The sequence below is a fragment of the Teleopsis dalmanni genome, chromosome 1 (genome assembly GCF_002237135.1).
Source record: "Teleopsis dalmanni isolate 2A chromosome 1, ASM223713v2, whole genome shotgun sequence".
In the NCBI taxonomy this organism is placed as follows: Eukaryota; Metazoa; Arthropoda; class Insecta; order Diptera; family Diopsidae; genus Teleopsis; species Teleopsis dalmanni.
The window spans coordinates 22,339,268-22,356,113 of NC_051846.1; the positions used below are offsets into that span (position 1 = coordinate 22,339,268).

Sequence of the window (16,846 nt, forward strand, 5' to 3'; positions counted from 1 at the left end):
TCAAGAAGTTATATATTTTATTTAAAGATTTGACAAACTTAGTAATTTCATTGTTTTTGTTACATATTTTATTAATTTAATATATAATATGTACTGTCTACACGTTATGTAGAGATGTAGTAAACGTAATACACTAACACATAATGATTTACCTATAAACAGAAAGCCCTTCTTTCATTATTAGATTTTTTAAAATGTTTTTAAATTTTTTATTTTTTTTAGATGAAAAGAAATTACAAGGACATGATTCCTACTTAAATTCTTTTATATGATTAAAATGTTGTAGTTATATAACATATCCTTTAAAGAATAAACTCTAGAGAATTTTAAATATAGACTTCAGACTTCATCCTAGAAGATTATTACCTCATATATGTATTTATCTATCATTAGATTTCTAAAAGGCAAACACTAAAAGCAGCAAAACAGTTTTGTATAATAGACTAGCATGTCATTTATTATTTATATCCGCTTATCTTGGTTTAAGAAGTTCTGGTATCATCTTTTCAATTATTATTTGCAATTATTTTCTGTTCTAAAAGTCCATTAAATATTATTGAAAAATAAATGGTTATTCCTGTATATATTTGGTCTCCTTTTAGATCGTTTCTTTTTGACAAAATACATTTATTGACATTTTTATTCTATCTTTGCATTATCTTCTATGAATATGATTTTTGGAACGGCTATTATCTTTTTCTATGAACTCACAATGATTGCGAAAATCCAAGTTCATCTATGAAGTAGTGCTATGAGAATACAAGTCAAATGGAGTCATATACACTTCTTTGACTAAAAAATTGCATCAACTATTTAGTGGAATGGAAATCATAAAAAATACACAGGTTTTCTTTAATTATTCAGTTTTTATAAATAAAATATGTTGTAGACAAAAATATCAGCTAGTGTGAGAAACCTCAACTTTTTTTAATGAACATCATTTAAATCAAGATTTTTCGATTCTTTTTTAGTAAAGAGTATTATCGTGAACTAAACTATTTGTCAAATACCGGAAGGCAAAGGTTTTTTCAATAAGTAGTCAAATCTCTAACAGTGTCTCCTGAAATATATATTTCTGGGAACGGGCCTGCTTTTTAATGTTTGAGAGGTTGTTGATCATGTTTATTTCTCTATATATTAAAAGTGGTGAATTCACTTTCAGTAAAAATGTTGCGAACCAGTTTGCGTGATTTTAAAAATTAGTCAATTTTTGTTTTTAGCAGGAGCATTAACAAATAGTCACTTTGGATCTGTTTATGTTATATTCATCTGAGGTACTCACATCCGAGTCATGACGTCAGTATTTTTAGATAACATTGTAATTATAAACTCAAATCGATGCTAAATTAGAACAAATTAAACACCAAACTGTGAATTTAAACTAAATGAACACAAATGTGAACAAATAAAATTAAACACAAAAAAGGATCCATGCCTTGCAATCAGAATAGGCAAAAAATATTATCATTGCAACTAGGATGTGCCATAACAAACAATTCTTTAGAAGTCTTACTTGGAAAATGCAAGTGGAAACCAAGAAGGCATAAACGAAGATGAAGGTGTTTAGTCTGTATTGTAACTCAAAATCCTTGTTGTATCTGGAATATGTAGTCCCTTTTTATTATCACTGTATTTTTAAAAATTATTTTGGAGTTAAACACTAGGACTGATAACATAAAATTTATTTAACTGCTCTAGTTAATTATTATCAGATCGATTAAAGGCGCACTTACATAAAATATATTAAAAAATTGAATACATATTTAATATATTTATTAAGACATACAGTTGTCATTGTTAACTAAATACGAAACATGATGTGAAATCTGTTAAATGCCATATAGAACTAAGTAAAGAGAAGTACTTTCTGGAAGTACAAGTACAAAACCAGGATAATAAATACTGATTAATGAATACCTATAGTTGTTTAGTATAGCACTTTCCAGTGATTTTGAATTGATATATAATCTTCCTACATACATATAGTACCTACGATTAAAATAAGTCGGTAAGTCATATCAAATACTATTAGATGTTCTTATAGATCAGTGTAGCTAATTAAGACAAATATATAAATAAGCTAAGTTTACAATGCCCTTTATTTAACATTTAATTTCTCAAATAATTTTTATGTTAAAATTTAATATTTAAAACTAAAAAAATATATCCATCAATTGACTGTATATTTATCATTCGTTCGTCTACAGTCATGTCGAAAAAATGCTTGGGTAGTGTAACTAACGTAAATAACAAACAATTCCTTGAAAGACCATAAAATTATGAGAACGGAATTCAACACTAATGTAAACACAGACATACCGTAGTATCATACGACTCAGTTCGAAAACAGACGGACGATTCGTCGTAAATATGGATCATTTGTTTATGTTATCATGTTTAGACTTAGAAACAGTTGTTCTATTTAAATGATCGCGTGATAAAGTGAAGCAAAAAGCGTTGCTGAGATCAGCGCCTTATGTAGACGTGACAAATTTCGCGTTCTAGAATTTTCTCATCAAAAATATTCACAAATACGAATTTTACTTCAATTATTGTCTCTAGAATAATCTAGAATAAAAACATTTTTACAGATAGTTTTACACAGCTTATTAGAAAATAAAAAAATTATAAAAAAATATATATAGAAAAATCTATAGAAATATATACATATATAAGAAAATAACGTCAATCCTGAAACAAAACGATATTAAAATAATGTAAAATCGCTGATGACCGTACTAACTCTATAATAACAAAATTTTTCATTATATATAATTTAATATATATATATTAATTTTTAAAAAATTTCTGTTAACGATTCTACGGGTATTATAATTTTTTGAATGTGATATTTTCGATTAAGACAAGTCCTGTATAACCTTATTTAAAAATCAAAATATGCTTAGATGAAAATCCATCTTAAGGGCTATATAAAAAGGATATTGAAAGCAACAGAACTAATTATTTTTGTTTAGCTTTGTATTTTTGGTTGATATACAAATTAAAACTTCTTTAAATCTCTAATTTAAATGAGATATATAGCAGATACAATATATAGACAGTGACAATCCTTCATGCAAGACACGACTAACCTGGGTAGTAACAAATGAACCCCCTACAATATTTTAGCACTAAGGTTTGTTGGCTGCGCTGGGCTGACGAACCTCAATGTCAGATTTCTAGGTTGACTTGGCCGAACTTAGACAAGAAAAGAACTAGTCAGCTACTTCAACTAAGACGGAACCTGCTCAGCACTACGGTATCTGTGCTGACGGGAGACTGCGTAATAGCAAGGCATGCTATGAGACTGGGTCTCCCCTTTAATGACTTTTGTCGAGGTTGTGGTTCTGAGGATGAGGAGGAGACTGTACTCCATCTCATGTGTCAGTGCCCTTACCTAGCCAGAAGAAGATTAAAAACCCTTGGATCTCCTTTTCTAACTGACCTGACTGAGTTGTCATCCTGTAATGTTAGGGGCCTAGCCAAGTTCATAGAACTGTCAGGTTGGTTTTCCTTTACCTAATATGGGAGTCGTTACCTTTCTTCGACGTTGAATGTATACTGATTACAATCTATATACAAATCAACGTAACTCCTGTGGTAGCACAATGGGCCATTGTTTGTGCTTAAGTGGGCTTTTTGGGATACAAGGCCGCCACTCCAACCCAACCCAACCCAAAGTATTTTGGCTATTTTCGGAAATTATGGGCAAAGATACTCAACTTTGAATTGAAAAAGTTTTGTCGTTTTTTCTTCACTAGTAATAAGTCAGACAAAAACTAGAAGAATGGAGACTTCTAGGTAGATATATGTATTTTGGTGAATAACGGGCAGTAGCACAGTAAATTAATACCGTTTTCCTTCACCTTTTTTAATTCTCAACGCCGACAGTAGTCATGAATGGAATTCCAAAGTCGAAGATACAATAAATTCGATGTCAGTAGTTCGGGTTAGATTTAAAAGTGATTTGACTCTAAAACAATCGCTAGAAATAATTATGTCGATAAAGAGGTGTCACGTGATTATTAGAAAATAATATACGGTTAAGTTAATGGTCGTAATTTTGAATATTTTTTAACTCTTTAAATATATGTTTATATTTAGGTACCACACTTAGATGACATACTTGAACCAAATTTAACTGCAGTGATATGATATAATCCCAGTACCACCTTTAGAATATTATTCGTCGTTGAATCATACTTCCAATACATCAAGCCACATTAGTTTTGATAGTAAAACGCTAGCAATATATGACTATAAACTAAAGATGTTATTCTTTTTTTGCTTGCTATTTACTGTACAGGCAAGAGAAAGTGTTTGATGAACTCCTTTCTTCTTGTTACCCTAGTTTCTGTAATACGCATTACATGCAATACCCATTTTTGTTGCGTCTTAACCCATTTATGTCATCTAGATATCCTCGCATAGAGAAAAGTCTACGCGATTTTGTTAATGTCTAATTTTGACTACAGGCAACAAAATTTGATATACCCATTTATACCCATTTTTGTTGCGTCTTAACCCATTTATGTCATCTAGATATCCTCGCATAGAAAAATGTGCGAGGATATGTCTAATTTTGATCAAGTGAGCAAAAACTATATCTAAATTAATAATTTACTAATTGCCAGTGTAATGCAACTACACAAATAACATATATACTTATATAAATAATATATATACTTATATATGTTATTCAGTCTGCGTACTTAAACATTGTTAAATAAAACATAAAAAATACGTTTATCAATTAAAATTTAATTTGTCATCCTCAAAGTAGCCACCATTAAGCGCAATACATCTTTGTCTCCATATGGCACAATCTTTCACACATTTTTCGTGAGCTGATTGAGGTCTGATCTTTAATTTCTTCAACGTATTTTCATATCGACTCGAAACGTTCATGTGAAAATAGTAATTTTTGATTTAGGAACAAAAAAAGTCAAATGGAGTCAACCAGGACAGAACGGTGTTAACATTTGTTAAGTTATTTTTGAAAACTTTTGACTATAGATAAATTTGTGCCATCGCAAAACACTTAAACATTTAATTATAAAAAAAAACAGCTTGCGGAAATACACTGGGTAATGAGAAGTTCTAAAGTCTTGGATGGTACCATTATATAATACTACCAACTAAGCGAAGAGAAAACTGTGGGGTACCTTCGGTCCATGCATATCAAGTTATAATAGAATGTTTGCATCTGGTTTACATAACAACTGGATTTTATTTTTTTCTTATTAAATTTTATTTAATCTAAGTTTCTCTTAATCTGATTAAGAGGAATTTATTTAATTTTAATTTATAGTCTGTTTTTACTAAATCGAAATCATTCGATATGACCATAGTGTAATTTACAAATTGCGAGGTCTGTGATAAGTTTCGCATATCGAAGAGAACTCAGTTTCCAATAATCCGTGGCAGCAATTATTTTTGAAGGTGATTATACGTATCTATAGGTATTCCTATTGAAAAGCTGTACTTTATAATGTAAACACAGATATACCGCATATAATCAATGACTCATTAATCAATTCATTAATCTTTTAATAAATTCATTTTTCGGTTAATGCGCAAACTATCTTCAAAGTTCATCGAAATATTTTTCAAGCAAGATTTGAACAGTAAAAAAAATGTTGTTTGTATAAACAAAGTTAAGTAAAAATTCGTTACCGAACATAGATTCAATGCAATTTCAGCATATTTCGGCTATAAATTAAGCTCAGAAAATCAGACGTATCTGCAGATGTCAGGAAAGTGTTACTGGGAACCAGATTGCATCACAGACCAACTGACTTACAATGAAGCCAACACTTTAAAAGAAAACAAACTTGAACTTGAAACTTGTCCAGATTGAATTCCGTCGAATTTGATAGCAAGTTTTGTGTTCATGAAAGCCAACATCAGGTTTGACATCAAAAGCGTAAAGTGGCAACAACCACAAGAAGCGCAGAGTCAATGGTTAAACCAAACCAAAAAGATGCAACTGGAGAAGCGTGTTGTATTCAAACCTGTTCCAAGCAGTTAAGAGTGTAATGACATTTCTTTCTTAGAAGAACTGGGATTATTTTAAGAGCATATGAAAAAATTTATTCTGAATTCTGTAACAGTCCAGAATAAAGATTTAACAAGAACGGACGATTTGATAAGTTCAGCTTAAAAAAAATAAAAATGAAGTTTCAGGTAAAGAAATGAATAGTTCAATTTTATTTTTTTTGTGAATTAAATAATTTTATATAACAGGTCTTATTAATACTACTAAGTGGTGTTTTATGTACACAGTCAGCAGTTGTACCATTACAAGACTTGGCTACTGACTACCAAACCACGGAGACTTTTGCAACACATGATAAATCACAGGCAACCGAGTCACATGAAAGTCAAGCCGCATTTGAGATCGTAGCACCATTGACTCAATTGGCGCATATAACTTACGATTCCATACCGGTGGCTCATACGCCATATGAGCATGTACCACTATTTCAACGTGTCAGTCATGTAGAGGCAAGAAAGCATAGCGGCAAAAAATATAATAAAATTGTCAAAAACTGATTGATAAAATGCGACAAATAAAGAAAACAAATTGATTTTAATGCAAATTTTGTACTATTTTTATTTGTTCCACTTTTCAACTTAAGGTTGACAGCAAATACAATAATCCTTTGGTTGCGGTATTCCATTTACCAGCATAGTCAACATAGCGCTTACTACATACTAAACTTAACTAATAGGACGATTAGGTATTGAGTCTTTTCTGTTGGCTTAGATGAAGTAAGAAGCAGGTGCACCGAAAGCAGCATATTTAGCGGGCGCTGCAAGAGCTAGTGGTGAAGGAGCGAATCCAACTTTAACTGGTGCAGGAGCAGCAAAAGCAACTGGTGCTGGTAATGGAGCAGCAAAAGGAGCACCTAATGGAGCAGCTAAAGGAGCACCTAATGGAGCAGCCAGTGGAGCACCTAATGGAGCAGCCAGAGGGGCACCTAACGGAGTGGCCAATGGAGCAGCTAATGGACCAGCGAATGGGGCAGCTAACGGTGCTGGAAGTGCTGCGGCAAAAGGCGCTGCAAATGGAGCAGCTAAACCAATATTAGCTGGTGCCGCGAAACTGACTGGTGCAGGTAGTGGAGCAGCAAATGCAAATTTTCCTGGTGCAGCTAAAGCAACTGGAGCTGGCACGGCAAGTGGTGATGGTACTGCAAGTGGAGCTGGTAAAGGTGCTGCAAAAGCTACCTTTGCTGGTGCGGCTAAAGCAACTGGCGCCGGAAGTGGTGCTGCAAAAGCTACTTTTGCAGGTGCAGCAAAAGCAACCGGAGCTACTGGTGCTGGTACTGCTACTGGTGCTGGTACTGCTACTGGTGCTGGTGCTACTGGAAAAGCAACAGCGTGGTTGATATGATGTGCATTATATGATGAAGCATAAGGTGCAACCACACCAGCAGTTGCGTGCAATAAGCCAGCTTGAGCAGTTGCTACCAAAGCACAAGCAAGAATCTATGATGAGATATAGAGAGAAAATTAAAAATATATTATATAGTAAACTATATTATAAAGATTATCGTTTATATCTACATACCAAGTATTTGGCCACCATTTTACTAAAAGTTTTTTTTTGAATTTGGAAAAGGGATTAGGCTGGGTTGTGAATGCCCTAAGCGTTAAAATGATTGTGCTAATAATGTGAATATAATGCAAAGCTTTTATAGTTGCCAAAAAAATCAAAGACCAATTCAAAATATTTAATATTCGAATATCAAAGAGCTATCACTGAGTAACTTGGAGCTCCCAGAGTTTGCTGCTTAGAATTCATAAGTGAGAAGTAATGTTATGTTGTTGTTATAACCGATATCGAAAAGCAATTACTCAAAGTATGTATTGTACTGAATACCACATATGAGGGCGAAATTTTGTCTCCACCATATAGAAAGTCAATAAGCCCTTGCCCAATAAACAAGTATTGTATATCATTTAATGTTGTTTTGTTTTTGTAATACAAAAGACTCTTTTGTGTTCATTGTAGCATGAAATTTCGAAGACTCACTAAACAATTCAACTTAATTACAAAGCCAATCGATTATTTGTTGCATATAAACGCAAAACCAATGATTTGCATAAGTACAAAAATTTATCGAAGCCTTGTCCACGGTATGTCATAATTTTCGGTTATCTTTTAGTGTCCAAAAAGACTAACTTCAATACTGCGATTTTTTAATTCGATGTCTTAAGTCTGTCGATTGAATTCCAAGTTGTGTTGCAGTAAATGTTGCGTTGTATGCGACGCACTTTAAACGTGCTTTGCATCGGTAATGCCTTTTTCAAATGTTGCGTGAAGAAAATTGTACTTTTTTTACTTCTCCTTCATTTTAATAAATTTTTTTACCTCACCGATATTTGCAGTCCAGTCCAGTATGCGCGTTTGGTTGTGCAAATTTCTTTTTAAGTCCATCAGCGAGGTATTCGCCTACCATTGACAAGTTGTGTGAGCTACCAGACGCGTGGGGAAGAAGTGTGTAGAATGTCGCTTAATTAATTTATATCATTATAAATTTCCATTGGGCCTTAAATGCGACTAACTGGCACTTTGACGTAATTATTATGTCAACTATTAAAACGATATAAATAAATTATTTTTAATTTATTTTGCAATAGAAATTAATCAGCTGTTGATATTTACTCGTTATTGAAAATATTTCATTTTGTCGTGAATTTATTAAAATAATTTAAAAATTAATTACAGGTATCATATAAAGATTGATTTAAATATAATTTGATGTGCATGCCATGTAACGGTCGTTTTAAGTCAATCGGACCTCACATTGGATCTCTCGATACAACTATGTGTATTATCAAGGAAACGTTTAAAAATATATTAAAAATTTATTTAAATTTATTTTCAATTAAAACTACATTTTAAATTACGTAGATCTCACATAATACCCTTTTGAGATAACTCTTTCTATTGGCAAAGAAAAGTTTAAAAATATGTTAAAATTAATTCTCATTACTTTATTTTAATTTAAAACTAAATAGATTATAAAAAATATTTTTATGATTAAATCTTGAATTACATTGCGACTTTATATAATAAATGTTGCGACTAGTTACATTAGATAAAATTGCGAATACTTAAGTCATACAATGATCTCACGATCACTTTTATAACCACAATATTAATGACAGGAGCAACACATGTTTAGATCTGGTCTTGAAGCTATCAATTTATCAAGAGCAGTTTCGATCAGTGGTTATATTTAATATGTAGACTCCAGTTACTCCTAAGTTATATGGTATTTAAAATTTTAAACGTTCTGGGATATTTGAATATTGTCCAACAAAAAAAACAGTAGTATTAGAATTAATGTTTTTATTTTAAATATTTATTTTAAAGATGTTTCGAGAAGTAGTGATTAATCAGGTGGATGATTGATAAGAATGGCTGTTGGTACATTATCACGCAGCAAAACTTTCTGTCTGGGCTACTGCCAGAGTTAAAGAACTCACAGATAACATTCTGTATCATGATGGATTCATATTGAACAGTGATACGAAGAAAACGCTCAGTACTTTGCTATTCTATTTTTTTTTATATGGATATTATATAGCATAAAATTTCTATCACACAGCAAAACTTTCTGTCTGGGCTACTGCCAGAGTTAAAGAACTTACAGATGATATTCTGTATCATGATGGATTCATATTAAACAGTGATACGAAGAAAACGCTCAGTACTTTGTTATTCTATTTTTATTTATATGGATTTTATATTTATTTTTTTTATATTTTTTATTATATTTATTTATATATGGATTTTTTAGCATAAAATTTCTAGTTAATTATATAGCATGAAACTTCTAGTTTCCTTCTAGTTATATTCTGACGTTTTGTATTAGTCTTGCTATGATAACACAACGTTTAGTCACTAGTTGCAATAGTTGATGTTTGATGTCGACACGAAACATGCAAAGACAGACGTTTTATTTTCCTAAATCCTTGGTCAATAGGGTTTACCTATCCTTGATACCTTATTTTATTTTTCAATAGATCTCATAGATACATTGTAGCCGCATCCGAGAATTATTTGGCTTTCGTGGTGCTTTATTCGTTGGAAGTGATTGGCGGTGCTCAGTTAACGCGTTCAAATCATGCAAAGACAGACGTTTTATTTTCCTAAATCCTTGATCGATAGGGTGTACCTATCCTCGATACCTTATTTTATTTTTCAATAGACCTCACAAATACATTATAGCCGCATCCGAGAATTTAAACACCAAACCCTGTGTTCAAATTCGTTCATTCTATTTTTCATATATATTTTTTTACACTGCTTACTTTCTTATACTACTTTTACTAAATTTGAAATAGAACTAGTCATTGGGTCTTTGCTCCATAATCTGTATTTTGATTGGAATAATTGCTCCATCGTTTTTTAATACAAGTTTTGTGTTTTTATATAGCTCTGTCTGTATAAGGACGTACGTATGCTCTATACTCTAACAGTAAAGCTTTCGAAAAAATATTTAACATAATATTAATTTAGATAATACAAATAGAGTTATAGGGAAGAAATTGAAGTGATTAGATGAAGATTACCTTTTATGTGGTTGTGTAAAATAAAACAGTTATATATTCTTTTTTTTTTATCAAATTATAATAAATATTATTTATTTCGTCTAACAATTGTGTGACTAACATACTATTTCCAAAACACATAATTACTATTGTTCAATCAAAACCCTCTTTTAAGAAATTAATCATCGTCATCGCAGCTTCTCGTTGGAACATTTGCTGCATATTGTCCTGGAATGTTTCCCGTCGGACTGTAGTTACAAACAACCCATATCTGTTCTTTCCTAAAATGTATTAGTAATTTATTTTAAATAAGACTTTTATATTTTTAGATAATTAATAGCAAGAAAAAATATATTTGAAAACTATTATAATTAAATATTTAAAACACATCGTTGTCTAAGATTTCTTATTAAACACCTAGTGATGACATAGATGATAGGCTTTTTTACTTAATTGTGTAGTAGTATAAGTATTGTAGATGTATGATAGTATATAAGTATTGTAGTCATAAGATAGAATTAAGCATACACATGTAAACTAAGGTAGAATTAAGAGAAAGAATAATAAAAGAGACAGTTGCGTGACGACCGTCGAACAAAGCAGATGTTGGTTGTTTCTACTAAAATTGTAATGTGGCATTAAGTAGTTATAGTTAATTAAGAAATTGATTCTTATATATTTTTATGTAGTTTTAAAAATTCTTAATACCTTACATACTTCTTATATATAATAATAATTTGTTGTTAAATCTTCTGTCTAGCTACTTAATCCAACCTCAGTAACTTTTGCGATATGTCAAAAATTATGATAATTTAGCTTATGGACTTAGTATATACATGACACAATTATTTATACATATATTAATCTTAATCTTAATCTAAAATAAATGATATATGAACCCTTACTTTTTTGCAATACCTATTCCGAGTAAACAGCTATTTTTCCATAAGACTTGTGTGAAACCTTGAGTACCGCATTGAAATTTTTGAATGCCGTAGTCATAATTAACGATTTCATTGTACCAAAATCTGACGGGTTCCGTTCCCGGTACATTTTTGTATCTGGTATAGTAAATATTTTCACCATGCAGCTTGGGAATTCGATATTGCAGATTATCGCCTTTTGATAAGCTCTGTTAGATTAAATAAATAAATAATTTTTAACTAATATTTATAAGTTTTATATGATTTACCTTAGCCCAGTTTCGAGCATACTTAGACAGTTTGGCATCCAGTTTTAATGGTGGACAATCATGCATTTCTCGTAATCTATTGTGCTCTTCTAAACACTCCTTTTTAAATTTTTTCTGTTTTCCACAACATGCTCCGCACATATCTATCACTTGAATTTAGTTTTAGCAGCCATCTTAATTTTTTTGGAAAAATTTTTTAAATTAAAAATATTGATTTCTAAATCAAAGATATATAATCATAAAATTTCTTTCTTTCTGAAAACTATTTTAAGAACAAACTATTTCGAATACTTAAATCTTTTTTTTTATCTTCTTCATCGTGCCGTAACTGTGTTCCAGGAAAAGTCTATTAAGCTTATACAATGGTTTTAAAACGATATAAATTGAATTTTTGGGGGAATAGTTTTGAACACCCACTGCTATGTGGAATGGTGCTTCACCGTGGTACAAATATTAGAAATGGCTGCCGATAAATTCTGTGTTTATATGAACATAACTTCACATTAACCGCATATCGGTTAAATTCAGAACACCACCACTATAATCAAAGAAAGGTGTTAACAGCGGAGATTAATTTTTGAAAAGCTTTTGTGTGATTAATTGATTGGTGGGTTGTTTTCGGATCATAAGGATGTATTCAAGTCTCATATACACTTATCAAGTGTTACGTTTTATCTTGACAATTACGGATTGCACGGATTAACATATTTCAACACAACGCTGTTCTTGCAAGAAATGATCTTCTTTTGACACCAAAAGGGAACATAAATCTTGAAACAGATTTAAAATAAATGTTAACATTTTCAGAGAGATTTATCGACAATTTTTAAGCACCAAATCTTTAATTTTCTTCCAGTATTATTCATCACCGCAACACAGTGTAGATTATTCATTATAATCTATTCATTCATTATATTATTTATTATAATGAGATTTTAATCTTTTCAATCTCGATTCAACTTTAAAATTGATATATACTAATCCAAATTACATGCTTGCATTATCAACGAGGTTTCTAATTTTCTATCGATGATTTTTTATCTCCAAATTTTCCTGAACGTGCTTCTCTGTTTGTCTAATGGTCTCTTCACTTCTTAACTTGTTCAAATTTTTTACTATACATATTTTGGTTTTGGGTAGAATTTTTATAATCGAACTTAACAGCAGTAATTTTAAATAACTCTATGTTAACAAGGATTTAAAATTTCTATTAGAATTTTCATTTTTCTATTTTAGAATTTTAAATAATAAATCTTTATAAATATACATGTTTTATAGGCTTTTCCTTAGAGGGAACACCTACAATATAAATAAATAGACAAAAAACTAATTACTCTTTTATTATTTTCGTATATTCAATGATTAGATCGATAAATACATTATTTACATATATAATAATGATTTTAATTATAAATAAATAATAATATATAAAAATGCTTAAGATTATAAAACTTTGGTCATTTGCATCGTAATAATTTCTTCTTCTTCTTCTTAATACTATTAAAAATAATATATGACTTTTCTTAGAAGAGCGAATGATGGTGATGTTTTGCTATTAAGTGTGCATGCGGTGCTACGATTTTAGCGATAGCGGGTTGAGGGAATGCATAACCCACAGAAACGTGATGAGTTGTTTTTTTAGGACCAAATGTGGCACGATAACTGGGAACTGCAAATGGTATAGCTTCATAAACTGGAGGTAATACTTTCGCTATAGGTAAAGGAGCTGGAAGAACAGGTGTTGCAGCTGGCAAAACATGCGAATGAACAACTGGAGCTTCCACTGGCCAGAGTGGCTCAGGTGCAGGCAAAAGTGTTGCAGCTGTATGTATGACTGGGGCAGGAGCTGGTACTAAAGGTGCATGGAAGATAGGAGCTGGAGCTGTTACCAAAGGTGCTTGAAATACTGGAGCTGCGGCAGGGAAAAGTGGAGCATGTGCATGTAATAATGGAGCTGGTAGTAATGGTGTTGGTGCTGGTAGTAAGGGAGCTGGTGCAGGTAGTAAAGGTGCTGGTGCTGGCAGCAAAGGTGCTGGTGCAGGTAGTAAAGGAGCTGGTGCCGGTAGTAAAGGTGCTGGTACTGGGAAAAATGATGCTGGTTCTGCTGTGTGGAAATGTGCTGGTGGTAGAACAGGTGGTGCGAAATCGAAGTGATCCGGTATTGCATGCGAATCATATGAATATGGATGTGATGGTTTTGCTTGTACACTAAAAGCAGTTAGTGCCAACAATGTAAAAATCTAATTAAACAAAAAATCTTAATTTTAGTTCTTGAAATCTTCTTAGTTCACAGTATCTGTACTCACCAACTTTAACCGCAACATTTTATATTATTTTTTGTTGATTAAGTTCCCGCTAATCCAAAGACCTTCTTGTCAATGCAAGTATAGTTTTGCTAATGAATTATTAATTTTTTCCGTATGTATTTATATTGGTGCTTAGTTCCGTTCGTCTGCAATTGCTATCGGTATTAATTTCACTTTCATTTACACCTAATTTTTTAAACTTTTTACCCATTGACCAATATTATTAAGTTTAACAACTTGCTAACACTGTAAACGGAACTGTGTTTATGTGTCTGCGGAAAATCGTGACTCTTGAGCAATGTTAACATAAAATTGGGGTTACATTAATGTTGCACGTACCTTTTACAGTCGAAACCCTTTTTAGGAGTGTCATTAAAATAGTAGTTGAGATTTGGACAATGCATTTTTGTTATTTAAACTTTTTGATTTGTCTATACTTACATAATTTCTTCTTTAGGAAATGCTTATATAATAACAAAATTTTATTGGATAATCATTTTTTCCTGTTTTGGTAGGCAATTATGTATAGGATTTATATTCAGGGTCAGTTATTAAATTATCATCTGAAAATGTTCGTTGTTACTTATATGTTATTGGTTCATTGAGCTGATAATCATCGCATACATTACAAAACATAATAATACAATAAGACATATTTTCGTTATTATTATTATAGTCCCTTAAGTAGTACTAATACTCATCTTCCAGTTTAAGTGCTGTCATAAGTTCTCTTGCCTTAATTAGTCTTTAGTCTTTACAACACACACTCCTTAAATATATACTACATAAAGTGAGATTGCACCTTTAAGTTATTTATTATATCAAAGAAACAGTTGTTAGCATTTATTGAAACTATTGATAGCTAGTTTCTATTTAATGCATTTAACCATTTCCCAGTGAACGGACTTTTATCAAAATATTGAAGAAATTGGTAAGCACCAGAACACTGAGCGAACTGAAAAGCAAATCTCTTAACTTCACTCACGCTAACAGTCACTGCTCAGCTTCAAATCATGAACGGATTTGCAACAGAACACTTAACGAATTAGAAAGCTAATCTCTTAGCTTTAGTTACATATACAGTCAATGCCCAGTTTTGAATAAAAATTATTGATTTTTTAAAAGTTTGTTTGATTCAATAGAATTTTTATAATAATTATTTTGACAATTTACACTTGATTAATATTTAGTAAGTTTAACTTCTTCAAAAGGCATCCTATATTCATATTGATGTGTTCTATGAGATTTTGAAATCATTGACCTATAATTTTTCAAAGATACTGTCGTTTAGAATGTTATGGTCAATGGAAAGTCCTGCATCATCTGCCTAAAAATAAGATTTCTGGTTGCAATAGGCAAGATTAAAAAGCACTTGATATTGACATATATTCCAACATATATAATATATATTCATCTAGTCAACCATGTGTTGGCTTAACCATATTAAAACATGTGCGTTAACTATTATTTCAAGACAAATAAATAAAGACTATTATTTAATTCCAAAACAAATCCAAAACAGTAGAATATAGTATGTGCTATATAGTACATAAGAATATCTGTTTAACTTAAAGGCATTTTAAGCACTAAGATTCAAGATAAAACTTCAAGAACGTCAAGTTCAAGAATTGAGAAAACTGGAAACGGTACAAAGAAAATTTGTTTGAATGAGAAATTTAAGTCCCAAAAATAAACAATACTGTCAAGCTCAAGAAATACCATTTACATTGGAATCGTAACAATATTCCTTAAATTCGTCGCAATGAATCTCAAAGGAAAGTTTGAAGAGGTATTTACAATAAAACTAGAGTTAAGTTAAGTTTGTAAAATAAAAATCAGAAATCTCTATTAAAAAAATCTCAATTAATTATTAAATTAGTAATTTTATTAAATAATATTTTAATTTATAGATACTATCGCAAAAATCACAAGGTCTATAATAATCGACTTAAATAACAGCAGCTGGAGCAGCAGCAGCAAGTGGTGCAGCCAAAGGTGCAGCTGCAGCAAATGGTGAGGCATATGAAGCAGCAAAAGGCGATGCAAATGGTGATGCGAAAGGTGATGCATATGGAGCTGCAAATGATGCAGCTAGTGGTGCTGAGAGTGCAGCTGGTGCAGCATACTTAGCAAAAGCTGGTGCAGCATAAGCAGCTGGAGCAGCGGCGAATGGAGCTGTGTAAGCGGCAGGGGCAGCAGCTAAAGGCGCTGTGTAAGCAGCAGGAGCTACTGCAGGTAAGCCGGATACATAACGACTAGAATATGGAGCGGTGTAACTGAATGGTGCAGTGGTGTATGATGACAAGGTACCATCATAGTTGTTGCGTACATCGATTTGATTACTACCGCCAGCCGCATACAAAGGTGCATTTGCATAGGCTAGCGGTGCTGATGGCAATAGACCAGGTGCTCCAGAAGCACAAGCGAAGAGAGCAGCAAGAGCAATAATTGTCTAAAGAAAGATTATTTGTTTATTTAATTTTTGATATTTTTAGTCTTAAATTCTTGTACTTACGAATTTATACATTTTAGTTAAAAAAAAAAGTGCTTTAGTTTTGTGAGAAGTTGAAAAGTGGAGTTGTGAATGCTTTATGTTTTGATTATGCCTTGATGAAACCTTTTATAGTTAAAATTGTAAAACTATTTTTGTAATATAACTAAAGCTTGATTAAAGTAAAAATACATAGGTATATAATACAAATTGGCAAAAAGCCAATTTCGATTTTTATTGTTTCCAAATATGCCTAAACGTGAGGTGCAAATTTAATAAATAATTTTA

At 31.5% G+C, this 16,846-nt stretch overlaps 4 protein-coding genes across 4 annotated transcripts; 1 reads left to right on the forward strand and 3 right to left on the reverse strand.

Moving 5' to 3' along the window:
* The first annotated feature begins 6,108 nt into the window (after positions 1-6,108).
* LOC119668342 lies at positions 6,109-6,581 on the forward strand. Its single transcript, XM_038077819.1, has 2 exons — positions 6,109-6,186; positions 6,247-6,581. The coding sequence occupies exons 1-2, from the start codon at positions 6,175-6,177 to the stop codon at positions 6,553-6,555; spliced, it is 321 nt and encodes a 106-aa protein (XP_037933747.1). The 5' UTR covers positions 6,109-6,174; the 3' UTR covers positions 6,556-6,581.
* A 119-nt stretch (positions 6,582-6,700) lies between these two features.
* LOC119678126 (calphotin-like) lies at positions 6,701-7,594 on the reverse strand. Its single transcript, XM_038089802.1, has 2 exons — positions 7,577-7,594; positions 6,701-7,494 (listed from the first exon to the last, which is right to left on the reverse strand). Exons 1-2 carry the CDS (start codon positions 7,592-7,594, stop codon positions 6,766-6,768), a joined length of 747 nt encoding a protein of 248 aa, XP_037945730.1. The 3' UTR covers positions 6,701-6,765.
* Positions 7,595-10,646: 3,052 nt separating this feature from the next.
* On the reverse strand, positions 10,647-11,952 carry LOC119670186 (Golgi-associated plant pathogenesis-related protein 1-like). The gene is made up of 3 exons (XM_038080350.1): positions 11,762-11,952; positions 11,475-11,701; positions 10,647-10,850 (listed from the first exon to the last, which is right to left on the reverse strand). The coding sequence occupies exons 1-3, from the start codon at positions 11,900-11,902 to the stop codon at positions 10,748-10,750; spliced, it is 471 nt and encodes a 156-aa protein (XP_037936278.1). The 5' UTR covers positions 11,903-11,952; the 3' UTR covers positions 10,647-10,747.
* Positions 11,953-13,284: 1,332 nt separating this feature from the next.
* Positions 13,285-16,594, reverse strand: LOC119678135 (translation initiation factor IF-2-like). Its single transcript, XM_038089812.1, has 4 exons — positions 16,583-16,594; positions 16,153-16,519; positions 13,707-13,841; positions 13,285-13,517 (listed from the first exon to the last, which is right to left on the reverse strand). The coding sequence occupies exons 1-4, from the start codon at positions 16,592-16,594 to the stop codon at positions 13,285-13,287; spliced, it is 747 nt and encodes a 248-aa protein (XP_037945740.1).
* Between the last annotated feature and the right edge of the window lie 252 nt (positions 16,595-16,846).